We start from the raw sequence: 21,744 nt of genomic DNA on the forward strand, positions 1-21,744 counted from the left end.
ATAATTATATATATTATATATGCAGTGCTCTTAGACTGTATCCAGTTTTATTTTAATCAACATATTTTAAAGGTCACACTGATTTTTATAAACTGTCATACCCAGAACACACTGACATGATACTATGATCAGATAGTTTTCTGTGTTTATACATGTTAATATTCTTCTTACCTGCAATAACAAAGAAGCACAGCAAAAAATCCAATGACAATGACTATTGTTCCTCCTAATATGGCTGTAAGAAACACTGTGTGGTAGGCAGTTATATCCCTTGAGTCTCCATTTATACCTGAACCTAAATGGTTCAACAGAAACAAGTAAAACAGAGAATTTATTATCTTAGGTAGATCAGATTTTCAATCATGTCCTATCCTGGGTAAAGCAGATTAAGTGTGTGTACACAGCTATACTTGTTTGCTCCCATCCAATGGCGGCTTCCCTGTGGGTAGAACATAACTCCTATGTGTTGGGCTTAATCAGTTCTTGTTCTGTTCAATGAAATGTGAGCACCTTAAATGAAGTGGCATGAAATGGCCCTACCCTCTTGCTAAGATTTTCTAGTATCCAGACAGAATATCCAAAAGTGCTGCTATTCCTTCAACCTAGGTTCTGGAATGAAAACAAATGCTGAGCTGAACCAAGCCAGGCCCAAAAGTCATGAGGCCCTGCTGCTGGGCCAGTGAGGAAATCTGCTTCAAGAGGCAGTAAAACTGACTCCTGTTGTGTGGTAGCAAGATATGTAGTGGAATAAACTAGGGGAAAATATTTCTGTGCAGAGAGGTTTGGGGATAGAATGTTGGTAGCGAGGGTTGACTTAGTAGCTATATTCAATTATAAACGAAAATCTAAAGATAAATTCAAAAAGGAATTTGCCAAGGTAAATAGGTATGAAAGGTTTTCTAGAGAGAATCTAAAAATTGGGCACTCGAAGGATTCAGAGTTGCAACTTTCAATCTGGCCTTTAGAATAAGACACCCTGCAGAGGCACAAGATACCCACCGTCTTTCTTTATGAGAGCACAGATATACACTGCTGTTGTAATCACCTTAACTGCAGTAAAAGTAGATTAATGTACTAGGATGATCAGTGTAGGCTATTAAGATTCTACATGAGGGGTGCCTGGGTGGCTCAGTTGGTTGAGCCCCCAACTCTTGACTTCAGCTCAGGTCATGATCCCACGGTTGTGGGATTAAACTTCACACTGGGCTCCACACTGAGCATGGAGCCCGCTGAAGATTGTCTCTCTCTCCCCTGCATGTACTCTCTCTCAAAAAAAAAAAAAAAAAAAAAAAAAAAAAAAAGGAAAAAAAAGATTCTGCATGAGCATAAATGCAATTAATTTTGAGGTAATCTGTTTTAATACCACTAAGATTTCACTTTGTTAAAAAATGCATATAGGGGCACCTAGGTGGCTCAGTTGGTTAATCGTCCGACTATGGCTCAGGTCACGATCTCATGGTTCAAGAGTTTGAGCCCCTCATCAGGCTCTGTGCTGCCAGCTCAGATCCTGGAGCCTGCTTTGGATTCTGTGTCTCCCTCTCTCTCTGCCCTTCCCCTGCTAGTACTCTGTCTCTGTCTCTCTCAAAAATAAACAAAATGTTAAGAAAACTTTTTTAAATACATATAACAAGTCTACTGATCATTATCAACTAGAGTCTAATATGAATTCAGAGTGATAAAGTGATAAGACTGGTCAGACAGGTGGTTCTCTGGCAATCTCTACCACGAGAAACATCCAGAATGAGGCTTTCAGCTTCACCAAGGACCCTAGAAAAGACTGAGGATGACAGACTTTAGATCCTTTAACTTTTGCATCATCTTATTTGATAAAAATAAAATAATAATAATGGTAGTAAGAAAGGTTTTGGAGAAGCAGTATTGTGGTTATGCATACAAACTTTGGAGCCAGAGTGCCTCAATTAGAATCCCAGTCTCACTATTTCTTTTTTCTTTTCAGGGAAACTTATTATCAAAATGTAATTTCTTGGGGCGCTTGGGTGGCTCAGTCAGTTAAGCATCCCAGTTCAGCTCAGGTCAAGATCTCACGGTTCATGGGTTCAATGATTCTGTGCTGACAGCTCAGAGCCTGGAGCCTGCTTTGGATACTGTGTCTCCCTCTCTCTCTCTCTGCCTCTCCCCCACTCACGCCCTGTCTCTTTCTCTCAAAAATAAAATAAACATAAAAAAAACTTTATTAATGTAATTTCTTTAAATATATACCCTTCTCCCACCCTCTACCCTCTCTGGGGAGGAACAGAATATCCCCAGGAGATTCCATGTATAAAGTCTTATATGGTGAGGATGAAGTATAAAAATACTATTAACAAAAGGGAAGAAGGTACCTGTTGCTACCTTAACCTTCAGAAACCCCCAGCCCGCATTACCACATGCCCCTTTTGCTCCTTTAGATTTGAGTGTAGAATAAGCCCTTCCTCTAGAGGAGGACTCAAACCCAACATCATCACTTATTTCTTTGTAACATTCTCATTTAGTTTTGGGGCAAGTTTCATTACTTTGTGTCTCATTTCATATCTATAAGATCTCACCTATATGGCTTGTTATGAGGATTAAGAGAGTTAATACTTATTAGGGGCATCTGGTTAAGTATCCGACTCTTGATTTGGGTTCAGGTCATGATCTCATGGTTCCTGGGTTTGAGCCCTGAGTCGGGCTCTATGCTGACAGCACGGAACCTGCTAGGGATTCTCTCTCTCCTTCTCTCTCTCTGCCCCTCCCCCACTTGCCCTTTCTCTCAGAATAAATAAATAAACTTTAAAAAAAAAAGAGTAAGTACTTATTAAAACACTTAGTGCTTGGCACATGATAAGCACTCAGTGTACAACATCATTGTTATTAAATGAAACTTCACTGGCACTCCAGTATTAGCCACACTTTCCTATATATATGGTAAGTGTTAACAAAGTATTTATCATATCTGATAGACAACCAAGTACAGCACTCACAACATGAAATTTCTTCAGAAAGAAAAGAAATAAAAGTAACATTTCTATCTGCAGATTCTTATTTAGGATCCAGGGTTGCAATGGAGTAAAGTTTGATTATAACTGGGTGAAATTCAACTTCTCTAAAAGTCTATGTTTCCACAATACAGTAACACTTTTCATAGCACACAATTCCAACAGAACTCCCTTTTGGGCACACGAGGCTGATACTTTTGGGTTTCTCCCAAATTTTATATACATGACAACACCAAAAAGTATGCATCTGTGTGTTTGTGTGTATGCCTAAAAAGAGTCAAAAAGGCAGGAAATTATATTTTCATTTAAATATATTTGAAACTGCATATTTAAAAACTGTCATAAGTACTTGTTTATTAAACTCTACTCAGCTGTCTACTTGCCTGTAGCAATCACTTGATTTTAATTTCTTGCACTTATTTTCCAAGGAATTCTAGAATTCCATTCAAAATGTATTTAAAAAACAGATTTAGTATGTTATTGGCTAAACTTTAAGTAGCTCCAGCACCTAGTCCATCAGAAGACCAATGTTGATTTTACAAAATGTGATTTTACTCACAATCTAAAATTTTAGGGGGCATTAAGGATCATCATATCCAACTCCTACCATTTAGAAATAAGAAAACACTCAGGCAAGTACGTATTTCAAACTCAGCCGGATAAATTATCAGCAAAGCCAGAGCTACAATCAAGCTATCCATATTTCTAGTAGAGTGTTCCTCTGTGATAGGCTCGCAGAATGGATTTTTCAAAAGCATCACTAGAAGGTATCTAATTCAAACTAAATGGGAATCCCACATTTCTATTTTCATACTCTGATTCACACAAAATCTTCTCTGAACTATAAGCTAAAACAAAACTGCCACCTACTTTGGAAAATTTGGCTTTTGTAATTCATAGTCATCTTCTATAAATTGATTTCAGGTATATTTTTAATGGAAGGTACACTTCTCTATAAAACTCAAGTGTTCCCTGGGTTATTTTTATTGGAAATGAAATAACTGGGATTTAGTTGAGCTGAGTATTAAATATTAATTGTTCTTTTTCATCAATATTTCATTATAGTTGCAAATCTAGAATGAAATATGGCCAGACAGCTGGCAAGACTGCAGGATATTTTGCATCATGAAGAACAAAAGTAACCACCCTCTGGTTTCTGAATAAATAATCTCATAAGTACTAAGTTCAAACAAAAACAGAGAGAACATCCCCCTTGATCATAATGGTTAAATGGCTCATATTTCTTCTATTGGAATATTACATGTTAGCTTCATTGAAAAAAAAAAAAGTCTTGTTACCTTGCATGGTTTAAAATTCAAAGGCTGTCAATATAAAATGATAAAAATTAAACTATCGAAAAAGACATCTTCAGAAAGAACTGAGAGCCTTCGAATTATTAACAGGCCGCCATAACAAAGTTAGGTGATAGAAGGCTGCAGAGAAATGTATGTACAATGTCATCCACATCCTGGGTCAGGGTGTGCACTGGGGCTGTGCCTGACTAGCGTGAAATAGCCAGGTTGCAGCTGCCTCTCAGCTGGGAGCCAAAACACTCAACAAACCAAAAGAATTCTCTGACACATGATTAAAGATGTAGGAACGACATATGCATTCAACCTTCACACTCCCCCAAAGCTTCACTAAAATGACCCTGATGGTTTTGCTTGGTTTTGTTTTTATAAACAAACCCACAGGTTAAAGGAGAATGTCGTAAGAGACCAGAGCAAGAAGATGATGAAGGCTGGAAGCTGACTTAGCAAAGCTGGCGACAGGCAAAGCCACGAAGCAATTCAATTGATACGGTGAGCACCCAAAAGGCCCAGAAAATGATACTAAGCCCGTGGTGCAATCAGACTACACTACAGCAGGTTAGAAGACTTTAAGAAGATTTCATGGATAAAACATGCAGTGTTTGAGTATTTTGAGAGATTTACACAACTCAAGATGCATGTATAGGATTTCCTTACTTTAAATCATATAAATAATCTGATAGCATGTCCAATCTAGGAAAAATAAAATACTCATTTGACCTAGAACATGAATAGATCATTCCTAGTGGACAAGACTTAGTTTTTGTCCACCCTCAGCTCCTATGTCAGGCCAACCTTCATTTGGGGTATCACATGTCTTATATTGAGAAAATCTGGGGACACTATTTTTCAATAGCCCTCACCCCAGGGGTGTGCTCATGACCCATGTCCGGGCAAACCAAACTCTTTATCTCTAGAATGAAGGAACAGTGTGAGGAAAAGATCACAAAGGGTTGGAGTCAGCTGTACGTGGAGCAGCAATTCTGCAAAGACAGTCAAGTAGGCCTGGTAACCGGGTGCCCTAGGATTCCTGCCTTTTAGAACCTAGTTCTTCAGCCTTCCCTGGGATCCTATGAACTCCCTGCATCCTAATACATCTTATGTAATTATCTAAGATCTGTTCCTGTTGCTTGCAACCCAACGCTTTAACTGATCTGGGTAAAATTTATTCGTGAAAAGTAAACGCTTTATTGAACAAACTTTACACTTTACAGATTCATCAGACATCATGCTATAAAAACCTCAGAGTTCACAGAGCTTAATCTTTTCTTATACACATGAAAAAAATTAAAAGAAAGCGGAGATCAACAGACTAGAAGCTTTTTCCAACATCATACAGTCTGTAAGTGGCAAAGTTTAGAATAAAATGGAGATCTAGTGATATCAATTCCAGTTTGACTATTTGGATTTTTTCAAATGCCTTTTGTTTCATTTTTACAATACCTCTAGTTCCTGGAAGTGGAGCAGCTATCCAGTAGCCCAAACGTGGTGCATCATATGTCCAGACGAAGTGATTGTTATGTTCCTTGACCATTCCCTGGCCATGATTTACCCAAGCACCTAAAAAGGTAAGTAAAAAATCCCAATCAGTTAGTGTATAGATCTATAAGGCTGATAGGAGTTTGCTGATAGTCATGTATAGACTGTTTTTGCAGAACTCTTTCAAAAATTATGAAGACTCTGGCAATATATTATCATGAGATAATACATATTATATCAAAATATAGTTTACATTATAATATATACAATAGGATGATTTGAATGATTGTTATGACTAAAGGAAAGAAAATCATTATAAATAAACTAAGAATGTACACATATTTAGAGAAATCACAACTCTCCGAATAATGTTTAAATTGTACATATTGAGATAGGTTTTAAGGATGTGAATAGTGAAATTCAAATTTATCAATAGGTGGCTATTTGTCACCTGTTCCAGGATTCTGATTAAACACTTGTAATATATGTTTTATGGCCTCATTAATTTTTTTATTAAATACTGTTTTGGTCTATTACTGTTGGCATAGCTCTTTTAGAATGAAATTTTTAAGAATGTTTTTAAAAATACTATCTAATAAAATGCCATCCATAGAAAAAAATTCAGTAAAACCCAGATCTTTTATAAAGTTCAGCATAACAAAGTTTTTTGTAAGTTCAGTGTATATTTGTACTTGGTTTATTAATTCACTGTAATGATATACCTACAGCATGTAAAACAGTATTTAATAAGGTAGACAAACTTGAAATGACAGAAATGGATCAACTTACTGGTTTTTAAATAGTCATACAATTAAGCATTATATATCGAATATATGAATTTAAAAGTTTTGTTACTGGAGGGTACAAAGCCTCTGTCAGGACGAATAATCAGAAATCAGAACTCAAAACAGATACTCTTTAAAATGTTGTTTTAAAACAATTCTTTCATTCAACAAATTAGGAAATTCAGGCCCAAATAAGTGATTAGTTCAAAATCACACGGCTGGTGGGGTGCCTGGGTGGCTCAGATGGTTAAGCACTGGACTCTTGATTTCGGCTCAGGTCATTATCTCATGGGTTCGTGATCGAGCCCCGCCTTAGGCTCTGTGCTGACGTACAGAGTCTGCTTGGGATTCTCTCTCTCTACCCCTCCCCTGCTTGTGCTCTCTTTCTCTCGCTCACGCTCATAGTAAATAAATCTCTCTCGCTCTCATAATAAACATTTTTTTAAAAAATCACACTGCTGGTGAATGGACTAGAATCTAGGGCTTAGAGCTCTTAATCCAATGATTACAATATATTATATTTGGTTTTAGTCCCCAGTCCTTACACAGAGCTTTGGAAATCCTTGGAGTTATCTATGTAATAAAATGCAATGTTACCTATGGAAAGAGTACCTCTTGTAGTTACTAACAAGCCACTTTCAACCACACCTGAGTTCATGTTAATAAGGTGATTTTTGAAAAGTCCCTGTGGATTGGGCTGGTTGCCAGGGAAACCCACCAAGTGATTAGAAGGTTGGAATTTTCAGCTTCACCCTACTCCTGCAGAAAGGGGAGATGGGCTGAAGATTAAGTTCAATCACCAATGGTCAATGACAATCATGCCTACATAAAAATACCTGAACTACAGGGTTCGAAGAACAGAGCTGGTGAACACATGGAGGTGGTGGGAGGGGATGCACCCAGAGGAGAGGATATTCTTCTATAATAAACTGATAATATAGCAAGTAAACTGTTTTCCTGTGAGCTGTTCTAGCAACTATCAAGGTTGAGGAGAAGATCATGGGAACCTCCAGTTTATAGCCAGTTGGTCAGAAGCACAGATGATAAACTGGACTTGTAATTGGCCTCTGAGGTGGGGGTTAGGGGACACTCTTGGAAGACTGAGCCTTTAACCTGTGGAATCTGATGCTAATTCTAGGTAGGTAGTGTCTGAATTGAATTTTAGGATACCCAGCTGGTAGAGAACTGCTTGGTGTGAGAAAAACACCCCCACATTTGGTGACAGAAGTGCAGTACTGAGTATAGAATCACATTGAGAGACTTTCTCTTACAACTATCCTTTTTACTTATATACATGTTTTTAAAAACAGTGGCAACTATATATATTATTGTTTACATTTTGTAGTAAACAGGTATTTGGATTTTTTTTTTTTTTTTTTTTTTTTTTTTTGCCTAACTACCCTTCCAATCCAACTGCAGTGAAATCTCATTCCAAATCTCTTTTGAAGGTTAACTGCTCCATATTCTCAGTCCACATGATTAGTTTGGGCCTCCAACACAGAATCTTAAGCCTAAATAAATCTGTACATTCTATTTGCAGACCACAAAGGCTGGTTCAGAGATGGGCATGAAAATTCTATAATTGCAGTGAATCCAAGAGCTTGCACAATTGCTACTGGGAAAAGAATCTCTTTCCATTGGACTTCAACCTGTGTGTCAAGTCAGAGCACCTACTCTCTTCTTGCCACTCTGAAGGTAAATCTTATCCCAGAAAGGTATTAACACAGAGAAAACATGAGAGAAATCAAATCCTGTGAAACTGTCTAGGCTCTGTATCTTGACTCATCCAAAACAATTGTGGATCATATCCCCCGCCCCCTCCCCCCTTTTTTAGTAATTTAAAGACACTCCTCTTATTTACATGGAAACACAAGAACAAAACCAAGGGAAGCAGAGAAGGAAAAAGTACTTCTACTTAGGAGACTAAACTCAGGACCAAAACTGGTACCTGAGATTTTTTTTTTTTTTTTTTTTTAATAACCACTCTGTATCTTAATAGCACAATGTCGTTTATTTTCATGAAATTAACATACATTTCTTAATTGCCTTAACCAACCTTTTAGATATAAGTTCATATTGCTTATCAAAACAAAAACCTAGAAGAGTAGAAATAGTTTTTTAAAAATTTATTTATACTTTTCTGTTAAAGATCTTGGGAAATATAAAAGGCAAGGGAGGGGTGACTGGGTGGTTCAGCCAGTAGAGCACACGACTCTTGATCTCGGTTATGAGTTCAAGCCCTATGTTGGGCATAGTGCTTACTTTAATAAAAAAGGAATGTGAATAAACAATACTATTCTTTACATGTAACATATTGGCATCATTTTCCCCACAATTGTATTATATTAATCAAAGTGGGGCCAAATTCTGGTCATTGATAAAGTGCTTAAAATTGTAACATTACTGATTTAGTGCTCTACTAAAGATAAATCATTCAAATATAAATGATATATCTTAATGTTTTAAATAAGACACATTAATTTTTAATTATTCTATAGTCAGCATATAAAAATTTGCCAATTATACCTCAATAAAGCTGAAAAAATCTTTAATAGTAATATGGAAACCTATCTTTAAGATCAAACATTCAAACACCAAAAGGAAAATATTCAGAGTATTTTCACATAGCTCACATACCTATGTTCATATCAAATGTCCAGGCAGGTATCTGATCCCCTGCACTTACATCATTTGTATGTATAAGGGGAAGAGAAACTTGAATAGAGCCATCCACCTTTAATTCTTTTCCTCCAGAATATATTTTCACGCATATTGCAGCAAGAGGAGTCAATTCAGTACTTTCAAAACCTAAAAAAGAAGACAGTTTGTTAAAACCATTTGTAAAATACACGTTGTAGTTACATATTAATAACAAAGTAATATGGGCCTAAAATATCTAATTCATTTATTTCACCTATGGTTATCCACTTTAATATTAAATAGATACTGGGTCCTCATGAAAGAATTGTAAAATATATCATAAATATAGGTTATACTCATGTAACTTGACAAATCAACATGAGCCCAGAGATCTAATTCTTTCAGAGTCATGTGATTTAAGGTCACCAGAACCTAATTCAATGTTTTAAAAACCTACAAAACAACAGCAAAAAAATACAGTTCACAAGTGTCCTACCCAAATAAAGGTTCTGCCACCTCAAGTCATCAATGCAGATTTGGGTCTATAAGCCAGTCTCTCCTGTCCCCAAGAGTGTCTGTTTCAAGTACAAGAACCAACAGACTGAGCTGTGTTCCTTGAAGTTACCTCGTGGAAAAAACATTCTGATTCAAAATGCAAATTTTTACAGGTTTGACAAACATGAAACAAAATCAGCAATATTGTTTGCTGATAAAAGTAATAAGCTTTAATATATATTTGATTAATAGCATAACTGAAGGAATATAAACAGACTAAATATTAATAATACAATATTACCTAGACTTCAAAGCTTGAAAGTAGGGAAATGAGATTAAGAGAAGAATTGGTTATAGTGTTTTGCCTAAGGTTTTAAAGTATAATTATACATACAATTTATAATATGCCTTCTTAAACATCAGGAGCTACCTATATTTCTCTATTACTGACAGGAAAAGAGTAGAAAATGCCTTTGTTTTCTTTTTAAATATTAGCGATGCCAAAAATAATCTATACCAGAATATTTATAATGAATAAAGTAATATGGTTACAGATGTTAAAATTTAATATAAATTTTCTACAAATAATTTGATAATTTTAGATTTTCCAAGTAATTTACTAACACATTAGAAAGAGTTGACTCTAGTGTATTTATTACATATAATTTGCTCTTTGTAGATAAACCTGAATCTTTGAATTAAAAGCTAGAGTTTTGTTCATTTAACAAATAGTTACAACAGAGCCCCTATTGGCACCACCTACTCATCTTGGTTCCAAAGACACAGTGAGTACATGATCTCTTGAGATATGTTTTTCACAATCTGCATTACCATCAAGAATGCTTTTTTCCATTTCTTTGCTCATTGTCAACTTTTCCTCCACCGGAATGTAAATGTATGGTAGAAGCTGCTTTATCAGTGCTTTAAGGAAAATCTGGAAAGGCAATGTAATTGCATGGTCATAAAAGTTGCCTCTCTAAGGAGGGGATGTTTGAGCTGCGGCCAAATGATAAGATGCCATCCATACAAAGACCTCAGAGAAGAGCTTTCCAGGAAGAAGAAACAAGTGAAAAACCCCCAAATCAGAGGTGATCTTGGCATGTTTAAGAATGAAAGAAGGTTGGAGGGCAGAGAGGTAGAAATAACAGAGGGCCTTCCAGGCCCCAGAAAGGAATTCTCATTATCACTACTACTATATCTGGTGTGTATCTTCACCTGTCAGAGCAATTACTGGCTTAATGAAAAACTTCAATGAAATAGAAGACAATTAGCCTTGGTAAACTTCCTGAAACACTAATATAAGATAAGCAAAGTAATGGCATACATATTTTGTAGACCAGTTACACTAGTACAAATCCAATGTAAGCACAAATAAATTACTATGTAATCTGTAAGTAGTTATAATTTCTTATGTCAAACTGTTTAGTAAAGCCAGCTGGCTTTCTGAGGTGACTGCTCTTCACTCCACTCCCACCCCTCGGTTCTGTGCATCGGTGGCTTTACATCCTAAATGAAGCTGAAATTATGAGATCAACTCCCCACCATGTGAGATAAGGCCAACTCAACTCAAAAAAGAAGGAAAAGAGAATGGTACAAGAGAAAAAGAGACTAAAAGATAATGATAAGGACACAACTTGAAAAAAACTTTTACTCACAGACCACTAGAACTATACAATACAATAGCCAATCCAATACAGTAGCCACCAGCAACATGCTGCAATTTAAAGGACGTTAGTGCTTTAGTTCCTCAGTGTACTAGTTATATTTCAAGAGCTCAACAGACACATGTGGCTAGTAGCTACCATATTGGATAGAGCAGAAGAACATTGCCATTGGCGGCACTGCTGTAGAACTTTTAAAATGTTAGCAGCACTCTCAGGATAACTGAAACAGTGAATGAATAGTCTCAAAAGCAGGTGGTAGAGGAATGCTGGAAGGAAGCACCCATTATGTCCCCTTCCCACTGGGCCTAATGAGTCTTGACCATAAAAACTCCTCAGGACCACATGAGCTTCATTTGTGATATGGTAGACTGGTCCCATCCTTGTAAATGTTTTTATTTTGAGCATCCTATAACTTCCATCTGGAAAATTTTGGCAGGTGTCTTAGATTGGCTTCTTCAAGAAGCTAAGCCTGAGATATCAATTTGGGAGGAAGTACCCACCATTGAGGGAGTGGAGACATATAAAGAAGAAGAAGACAAAAAAAGATTATTAAGGAATAGATATGTACTCTCTTTGTACTCTTGTCTATTAGTTGAGAGCTTGCCCTAGTGAGAGCCTCGCCTGCTTGTTGGACCACGGAATGCCTTTAGGCAGAGTCACAGATTTGTGCAGCAGGAAACACAGGCCCATAACAGAGGAGGGACAGTCATCTTGCTGGAGCACCAATAGCATCGGCTACAATAGGTAAGAAAAAAAAAACAAAACTAACCAAAACATCTATACGCTTATTACTCTAATTTCTGGTTGTTCCCCAAATGAAATGGAACAAAATTTGACCTAAATGAAATCATAAAATTATAGACTGAGGTGATTTTTAAAAACAGTGGAGTTTCAGTTATATGTTGCCACAGGTGGTAGAAATAGTGGAACAAAGGTGGATGTACAGAGAAGAGAGATTTTACGGGGTTTATTCACGGGTATATTAAATAAAATGTAAAAGCCCATCATCCTCTTACCTGTTAGGTTGTGACAGCCCTATACTGTGTGTGTATATATATAGAGAGAGAAATATATATATATATATGCTGCTGAATCTGGAATACAGCTGACCCTTGAATAACATGGGTTTGAACTGCACAGGTGCACTTACGTGCATTGTTTTTGATAAATGCAGTACCATAAATGTATTTTCTCTTTCTTAGGATTTTCTTAACACTTTCCTTCCTCTAGCTTATTGTAAGAATACAGTAAATAACACATATAATATACAAAATATGTGTTAATTGACAGTTATTGGTAAGGCTTCTGGTCAACAGTAGGCAATCAGTAGTTACATTTCTGGAAAATCAAAAAGTTATATGAGTTTTTTACTGGGGGGAGGCAATCTCTACATTGTTCAAGGGTCAACTGTATATGTTTTTTAAAAAGTTATAATTTTACTAACTTAGAATATCAAATTTACTTAAGAAAAACTTCCAGTTGGTTACTCCCATCTATAAACTTTTTATGTCTAACAATTATTGACAGTTCTGATTAATTTGATAACAATAATTGAAGGTCAAATTCTAAAAATACGTATAAACTTCTTTAAGTCAAATTTTCATTTTTATGTATTTTTTTAACCTGCAAAGTTATACAGTATCATTACTATTTTCTTTGGATAGAAATATCCTGTACATTAAATTTTTCATTAATTTAATATAATGTATGCAGAAGATTATGGTATAATTTTTCTTTCACTGGATAAAAGGAAATTGCCTTATAACATTTTAATAACTAGCTTTATATACTGTTTCTTTTAAGTATTATTTATATAAAAGCTAGATAGTACCTGATTTATTGAGCATAATTCCAGTTGTATACAGGAAATTGTCCACTTTCAAAAATTGTTGTAGAACTGTAAGATAGCCTGTTACGTTGCTAATATGATGGTTGTCAGGTAGTTTAATTAAGGCTTTTGAAAACTGAACACTTGGTTGAGATTTGGCATCTGGAAAAAGGAAACTTCATTAACAAATGAACAAAACAAATGCATATTAGGCATAACATCATTACTCAGGACATTTTACGTTAACATCTCCTTATAATTAATATTTTAAATTCTGAATTGAAATAAGAAATCTTCCTTTCTTTAGGTCACACAAGGCACCTTTATCCTGGAGACCACTTGATTCTGCTGCCCAGAATTTCTTCATCCTTTTTGGGTTTTACTCTAGGAAACCACATACCGACCATTTTAGCCCATTTGATTCACTTGGGGTTTCATTTCTGTAACACAAGCTAATGGTGCCTGCCAGAATGGGCTGGAACCAATCCAAATGTCAAGTATTCAATTGATAAATGTTATCTCATGTTAATAACTTTGAATTGACTATCCTTTAATATAACTTACAAAGTGAAAATTCAGTGATAGTATTGATATTTCTGTAATCAATGTATTTTTAACAATTTAAGGGTCAACTCTTAAATCCTTGAAACTTATCAGAAATATCAGCTATTGCTTTGGACTTTAAGGTTGCTGACAAAGACAAAAGCAATCAGTTCAATTATTAGAATTTTTAAAGTGTCAGTTTCTAAATAGTTACATCACAAAACATGACAAAGATGTAACATAATTTTCAAAATCAGTGTATTGTTTACATATGAAGCTAGAAAAACTAATACCTGGAAAGTAAGAGATATAACTAAAAACAACACATTTATATTATTCTTATTTGGTTAAATTGAGGGTATAATCTAATACCTTCTGATCACTTTACAAGTACTATCTACACCTTACTCTGTTAAAATACCTGCCTTAAAAAAAGTGCTGTGGAAATATTTCACATTAATAGAGGCTGAGACATGAAAACTGAATGTAATATTTGACCCTAAACCGGAGTGACAAAAAAAAAAAAAAAAAAAAAAAAAAAAGGCGCCAGTGGACAAAATTGGAATTTGGATGGTAAGTTATCCTATCAACATTAAATTGGCTGAACTGTGTTGCGGCCACTTAATATCCCAAATCTTAGGAAGTGCATGCTTAAGTATTTAGAGGTAAAAGGCCACGATGCATGTAACTTACCTTCAAATGGTTCAGAAAAAAAGTATGCATACCCAGAGCACAAATACACATATAGTAAAGCAAATGGAATAAAATGTTATCAATAGCTAAATTTGAGTAGAGGGTATACAGGAGTTGTCTCTTATCCTTGCAACTTTTCTATATTTTGAAATTATTTCTGCATTTGAAGTTATTTTCAAATATAAAGTTAAAAATATACATGTGCTTTAATTATGCTGAAACCCAAATTTCTTATAACTGCAAACATGTACACTAAGTAAAATGTCTGTCTGAGCCTCTCTAAGGTTTTGTACATTCCTGAAGTTTCTAATTTCTCCTGCTCCCTTTTTATCACAAACACACACAAACCTAACACATTTTCATTGTACAAACTGAACACCTTTCTGATCAAATCCTGGAAGAAAAAATATCAATGTTTTATGGAAGTTGAGAAGTGAGGATGTGTATCTTCCAAGGAAGGATTTATCATCTGCAGAAACACCCCTCCTTTCCTGCTTAGCTTTTCAATGGGTCAACTCTTAGGACACTGAGGTAGTAAAAGGAAGCTATCTGAGAACTCAAGAGAGCCCACAGTATTCTCATGGAGATATAGACAGTATCTCCCAGATAAATGAGTGCTCACCATTGCTTGGTAAAATGCAAAGGAGTGGCATATGGACATGTTCACACTAATCTATTTCATATATTCTGGAGGAAATTACAATTTGTAATGGGGTTTGAAGAAGACAGTATGAAGTAGGAATTGGTCAAAACACAACCTTAACAAGAAGGTGCTGCTGAAGAGGGACTGTTTTTACTAAGGTCCCAGCAGCATAACGTGTACCCTTTCTCTATGGTAAATGGTTCCTATTTACTTTTTATCCTTCTGCACACCATGCCACATGCACCCATCCTGCCAGGCAGAGCAAACTTGCAACTCAAAATTCTATTAAATCTATTAGATTTCAAGAGTAAGATTCTGGTAATTTCCTCAGTAAATTAATCACACCCTGGTTTAATTTTTTTTCCAAATATTTTCTTTAATATTTTTGAAATAAGATAACTTCTGAGGGGCGCCTGGGTGGCTCAGTCCATTAGCAGACTTTGGCTCAGGTTGTGATCTCACGGTGAGTTCAAGCCCCACATTGGGCTGTGTGCGGACAGCTCAGAGCCTGGAGCCTGATTTGGATTCTCTTTCTCTCTCTCTTTCTGTTCCCTCTCCCACTTGTACTCTCTCTCAATCTCTCTCTCTCTGCCCCTCCTCCTGTCAAAAATAAACATTAAAAAAAAAGATAGCTTCTGAAAATGAACTTTCACAAACAATTTCTTTTTACCATGACTCTTATTGGACTCTTAGTTTGAGGATTTTCTGCCTTTACCAATCAGTCATTACTATTATGCTTTAGTCTTAAACACTGATTCCCCAATACAAAAAAATAATTTTTTTGTCATCGATAGAGGTTTTATATAACATGCAGTAAAAGAGTGCAAAATGTGGGGGTTCCCCTAAGAACTAGTTAAGGAAGATGGCAGGGGGGTAAAGGTCATGCTGGAACTGTCATTCTCAGGGTTGGTAAAGCAGAACTAGAGGTCATAGTTTAAATCAGACTCCAAATAAAGCTTCCTGTATTCTGGCCCATGGGATATGCAAATGGGGTAAATCCCGCCTGCTATGGAAAGACCTTACCCACTCTCAGGCCCTTCCCACTCAGGGATGGAAGTGCCTGCAAATTAGAGAGTCCCAAAGTTCCAACCTTTTCCTAATTTCACTGACCACTAAAGCTCAGTGAGAGATGTGATTTGGAAAGAAGCTCAGAATCTCAGTGCAGTCTTTCGGAAACTCAAATGTTCCTACTGGGGCCAGGATGCTAAAATAGTAGAGAATGATTCCCACTATACAAACCCCCATATTGTTGTTTGACAGTGAAATAAGAATCAGTTAAGATCAACTTACAGCAGTACTAATCATCCTTGAGCAATTTAGACTTTTCTCCAAGTTACAACTAACATGAATTCATTAGTGAAGAACTACAGTAACATAATTAAAGTGATTATCACTAAGTTTTTACCTACAAGTTGAGAAGAAGTGTTGTACTTACCAGCTAATTTTCCAGTAATTAAAACAGTGTCTTCAAATAGCCATATATTTGCTTGGCTTTGCGGGAACAGCGAAAGTGTAACTGATGAATATACTGTGAAATATAGAACAATTAAAATATATTATTAAACGTGGGGAAAAACTAGGTTAAATATAGTCTGTTCCAGCAGGCCCTAAAAAGTGGGAAGTCGGGGGGGAGAGACTGTGGAAAAAAAGGAAAAATAAATGTAAAATACGATGAAGGGGGAAAAAAGAGTATCACAGTAAAGTCAGGGGGAAAAAGGTCAGGCATCACTATTTTACTAATCCTTTCTATTTCCAATAGTTTGTACCAAAATTACTAATGATGTTCTATAACCCCAGACATGTATTGTCAGATTAAATGCCTGAATAATCCTCTGTTTTCTCTATACAATTGTTACTTGTTTCCTTATGATTAAAATAAATAAATAAAACTTTGGCTCCACAATTCAAGGTTCTCTAAGATAGAGACTACATGCACTGATGTTTTTTTCACTTCCTGCATAAGGGCACAACTCTCTTCACCACACAGTATGGTTTGCCAGCTCTAAGTTGGCAGAAGAGGAAACAGTTTAATGCATTACAGAACAAATTATCCACAGTCATTGGTAGCAATGCAGGATGAGGCCAAATCTGCCTACAAGAGTAGGTACCTTAAATAACGGGTGGGATCAGTAAGTGCAGATGGCCTGAAAGATAACAAAATTATTTCAAGATCAGAAGTGTGTGGGGGAGGGAAGACCATTTTATAAGCAAGAAAAGATCAAATAAACTTACTAAAAATGAGTTCTCATTTGATAGCTCTCTTCTATTCGATACAAGCACTTAAATAACAAAATCCTAAATCACTTAGGACAGGATAAAATACATTTGTATGGAAACATGTTTTAAGATATTTCAAAGAGCTGTAAAGACTGATAAGAGGATAAAACACAAAAATATATGAATGGGTATAAAATGAAATACACCATTTTCCTACAATAGGAAAAGAAATACCAAACAAAAGTACAATTTCAATTCAGAATACATTGATAGCTAGACTAATTAGTGGCTTTATGAAATTAGAAAGTGTCAGGGTAGTAGCTTGGACCTTGAGATGATTATAAGTAGAGCACTTTCCCACATTTGGATACTTTGTTAAAAGGGGGGGGGGGGGGGCAGCCCTCACAGCTGAAGGTTATTAAACCCGAGGAGAATCTTTTGAACTTCACGAAAACTTATATGTGGATTTCCTTTCACTTAAAAAAAAAGGTTTCTCATTATAAAAGGGATGAATATCCACTCTAGAAAAGTTGAGAAATACAGAAAAAAAGAATAAAGTGATGGCCCTCCCAATCCCATGACAAAGACAATCACTACTAATATTTCAGTATATTCTTCCTGGCTTTTTCCTGTGATTTTTTTAAAATAGGGAGTACAGGGGCGCCTGGGTGGCTCAGCCGGTTAAGCGGCTAACTTCGGCTCAGGTCACAATCTCTCGGTCCGTGAGTTCGAGCCCCGCGTCAGGCTCTGTGCTGACAGCTCAGAGCCTGGAGCCTGTTTCAGATTCTGTGTCTCCCTCTCTCTCTGACCCTCCCCCATTCATGCTCTGTCTCTCTCTGTCTCAAAAATAAATAAACGTTAAAAAAAATAAAATAAAATAGGGAGTACAATATTATACGTGGAATATTTTTACCCTGTTTTTTTCATTTAAGATAAAATAAGCATTTCCATCCCTCATTAGAAACTCTTCCTAACATTGTCAAGGTCACTTATGTCCTTTCTTGAAATATCAAGACTTAACCACTGTACTAGTATCACATATTTAGTTTTCATTTTTACCATTATTGCAAAAAATAACATTTGAATCAACATTCTTATGTACAAAGATCTGTCAACTTTAGTTATTTATATATCTATTTTTAGGATGGACTCTTAGCAGTGGAATACTGGGTCAAAGGTGAAGATTTTGAAGACTTTTGACACACATATTTCAAAATTGCTAACCAGATAATTTTGCTGACTTGTACACCCACCAACCATGTTCGAGAAAGCTCACTATACCTCACTCTCTCAGTACTATGTTCACTTTTAAAAAACTTAGTTCTAAGGTGAAAAATCTAAGAAATGTGTATGTCTTTGGTACAGCAAATCTGAGACTATCAGGAAAATAAAACAGTTTGTCACATCTAGTAATCTTTTTGTTTTTCTGGTTTTGAAAAATTCCAGGTAAGGATTTTGCCCATTTACCTTATTTAGTTAGGACCTGAATGTTTTCTAACTAATTTGTATGAATTATTTACATATTGAGGCTATTACTCTTTATTGTCTAATATTTTCCTATTTTTAGACATTTTTTGAAATATAATTGATATATGACTTATTAACTGCAGGTGTCAACATCATGATTCAATATTTATATATATTGCAAAATGATTACCACAGTAAGTCTGATGAATATCCACCACCTTACATACATTTTTCCCCCTGTGATAAGAACTTTTAAGATATACTCTCTTAGCAACTTTCAAATATAGAATACAGTATTATTACCTATAGTCACATGCTGTATAATACCTTTGTTAAAAATAGTGCAATCTACCTTTTACGACATCTTTCATTGCTTTTAGGTTTAAACAGGCCTTCCTTATAAAAAAAATCATTTTTGGGGCACCTGGGTGGCTCAGTCAAACGTCTGACTTCAGCTCAGGTCATGATCTCACAGCTTGTGTGTTCGAGCCCCATGTCGGGCTCTGTGCTGACAGCTCAGAGCCTGGAGCCTGCTTTGGATTCTGTGTATCCCTCTCTCTCTTCCCCTCCCCCCCCCCCACACACTGTCTCTCTCTCTCTCAAAAATAAACATTAAAAATTTTTTTTAATCATTTTTATTTTCTTGTATTTAACATAATTTGATTTTCCACATTTGAACTCTATGAGCAATATATCTGGAATATGAATCCAAAATATCCTAATACTACTTTTTTTCAGCCTTTTCTTAATGATTTATACTGGTACCTTATCATAGATTACATTTTCTTATACATGCTACTTAGTATCTAATTTGTATCACAGTATTACAGAATTTTAATTGTGTAGCTACATATTATTTTAGTTATATGAAATGGCAAATCACCTCTAGTAAATCTTCTTTTAAAATGATTTCCAGGTTTTTATTCTCCAAGAATTATTTTGCCAAGTTTTTTAATGCATTAAATCTATAAATTAGGAAGAAGTGAAATCTTTACAATATTCAGGCTTTCTAAAGAAATACAATGCATTCCATTTATCCAGGGTTTTAGTTTTTTTTTTTTTTTTAAGGTCAATCAGTAACATTTGTAGTTCTGTTTTCCCCAATATATGGTTATTTCACACTTTTTGTAGGTTTCCTGCATATTTTGTTTGTCCTTGTTGTTTTGAAAGGGATTTCTTTTCATTATTTTTCATAACTGGTCACTACTTCTGGTATATAAGAATATGTATTGACTTGTACCAATGCTAATTCTATACTTAGTAGTTCTGTCAAATTCCATTAATTCCATTAATTTTGAGATTTTTAAGATTCATGCTTTGTAATTTTCCAGGGATATGATAACTGGAAATAGTAATGTCTTTGATTCTTTCTTATACTTATCCTCTTTTTTGGTCTGTTGATATATTTTTGCTCTGATAAGAATCTATAATGTAAAATAATATGGACATCTGTGTTCTGTTTCTTATTTTCATAGGATCACCTCTACTATTTTATAGTCAGGTATGAATTCGAGATATTTACCATGTTAAGGATATCTTTATGGTCCTAGTTTTTAAAGAGCTTGTTCTTAGTTGGGCATGGATGGTCAACTTGTAACATGCATTTCAGAAAATTATTGATGCTATCTGATACTTCTAAAGTGTTCCACTAATATGATATGTAAAATTGACAGAGTGACACATTTCACATCCTTATAATCCTGCAAAGAAGAAAAATCCTACTTGGTCTTAACAGAATGCTATATTTAAACAATGGTGAAACTCTTTTGTATTATTCTGTTTAGGATTTTTGTATTTAGAGTTATAAGTAAGATTGGTCTATAAAGGAGTACATGTGTATATGAGAGAGAGCACATATGAAGGCATTTAATTTTTCATTTACCTTTGTTAGATCTCATAATCAAGGCTGCACTGGCTTTATAAGATGATTTGGAGTATCTTTTTTTAAAATAGCCTTTTGCGGGGGCACTTGGGTGACTCAGCCAGTTGGGCGTCTGACTGGCTCAGGTCACAATCTTACAGTTCATGGGTTCACGCCCTGCATCGGGCTCTGTGCTGACAACTCATAGCCCGGAGCCTGTTTCAGATTCTGTGTCTCCCTCTCTCTGCCCCTTGCCTGCTCACACCCTGACTCTCTCAAAACTAAACATTAAAAAAATTTTAAATAGCCTTTGAATCAAGCTATTTTTATTCAGAACATTTATCCATGGTTATGGTCTACCTCATCTAAAATCAATATAGTCATTTATATTATCACAAAATTATTAGATTTTTTTAAGATTATTGCTTTGATACAGAACATTTTTTAAAGATTTTATATATTTTTTCTTATCTTTTATTTCCTTATTTGTTTAGATTACAGATGCATGTATAATTTATTTTGAAGAACTAGCATTTTGTCAATTCTCTCTACATTTTCTAATTAATGTCCATCTACTTTCATCTTTATTTCCTTTTTCCCATCTTTTAGTTTCTTTCATTATTTTTCTAATTCTAATTTAATGAATAAGTGTGCTTCATCTCCGTCTTCTAAAAAAAACTAAAGTGGGGCGCCTTGGTGGCTCAGTCGGTTAAGCGGCCGACTTCGGCTCAGGTCATGATTTTGTGGTCCGTGAGTTCGAGCCCCGCGTCGGGCTCTGTGCTGACAGCTCAGAGCCTGGAGCCTGCTTCGGATTCTGTGTCTCCCTCTCTCTGACCCTCCCCTGTTCATGCTCTGTCTCAAAAATAAATAAACGTTAAAAAAAATTTTTTTATAAAAAAAACTAAAGTATATAAGACCAAGAATTCACCTCAGACTTTTATATCCCTAGTCAGATTTTTGAGTCATGATTTTATTAAATCTCATTCACATGAGTCCTTATTTATCTAATTCATTTTTCATTTTCTTTCTCATTCTAAACTTGAATAAGAGTTCAAGAATTCAAATGTTTCCAGTATGAAACCAAATTAAGTATCTAAATTCTAATAACCATCACACACACACACACAAAAGATTGATTACC

At 35.4% G+C, this 21,744-nt stretch overlaps 1 protein-coding gene and 1 long non-coding RNA gene across 2 annotated transcripts in view; one reads left to right on the forward strand and one right to left on the reverse strand.

Annotated features, from left to right (window-relative positions):
- Positions 1–9,175, forward strand: part of LOC132671475 (uncharacterized) — a 64,412-nt gene extending 55,237 nt beyond the window's left edge. The window contains exons 2-5 of the long non-coding RNA XR_009607112.3: positions 4,673–4,846; positions 5,503–5,630; positions 5,738–5,856; positions 8,093–9,175. This is a non-coding gene — a long non-coding RNA (uncharacterized LOC132671475). The remainder of the gene's footprint in view (positions 1–4,672; positions 4,847–5,502; positions 5,631–5,737; positions 5,857–8,092) is intronic.
- Positions 1–21,744, reverse strand: part of FAM171B (family with sequence similarity 171 member B) — a 67,418-nt gene that overhangs the window by 4,465 nt on the left and 41,209 nt on the right. The window contains exons 3-7 of the mRNA XM_060622295.2: positions 16,494–16,586; positions 13,183–13,341; positions 9,190–9,360; positions 5,732–5,848; positions 172–295 (exon numbers count right to left, since the gene is read on the reverse strand). Of these exons, the coding sequence (XP_060478278.1) occupies positions 172–295; positions 5,732–5,848; positions 9,190–9,360; positions 13,183–13,341; positions 16,494–16,586 (664 nt within the window). The remainder of the gene's footprint in view (positions 1–171; positions 296–5,731; positions 5,849–9,189; positions 9,361–13,182; positions 13,342–16,493; positions 16,587–21,744) is intronic.

Source organism: Panthera onca, chromosome C1 (genome assembly GCF_046562875.1).
Source record: "Panthera onca isolate mPanOnc1 chromosome C1, mPanOnc1 haplotype 2, whole genome shotgun sequence".
Taxonomy (NCBI): domain Eukaryota; kingdom Metazoa; phylum Chordata; class Mammalia; order Carnivora; family Felidae; genus Panthera; species Panthera onca.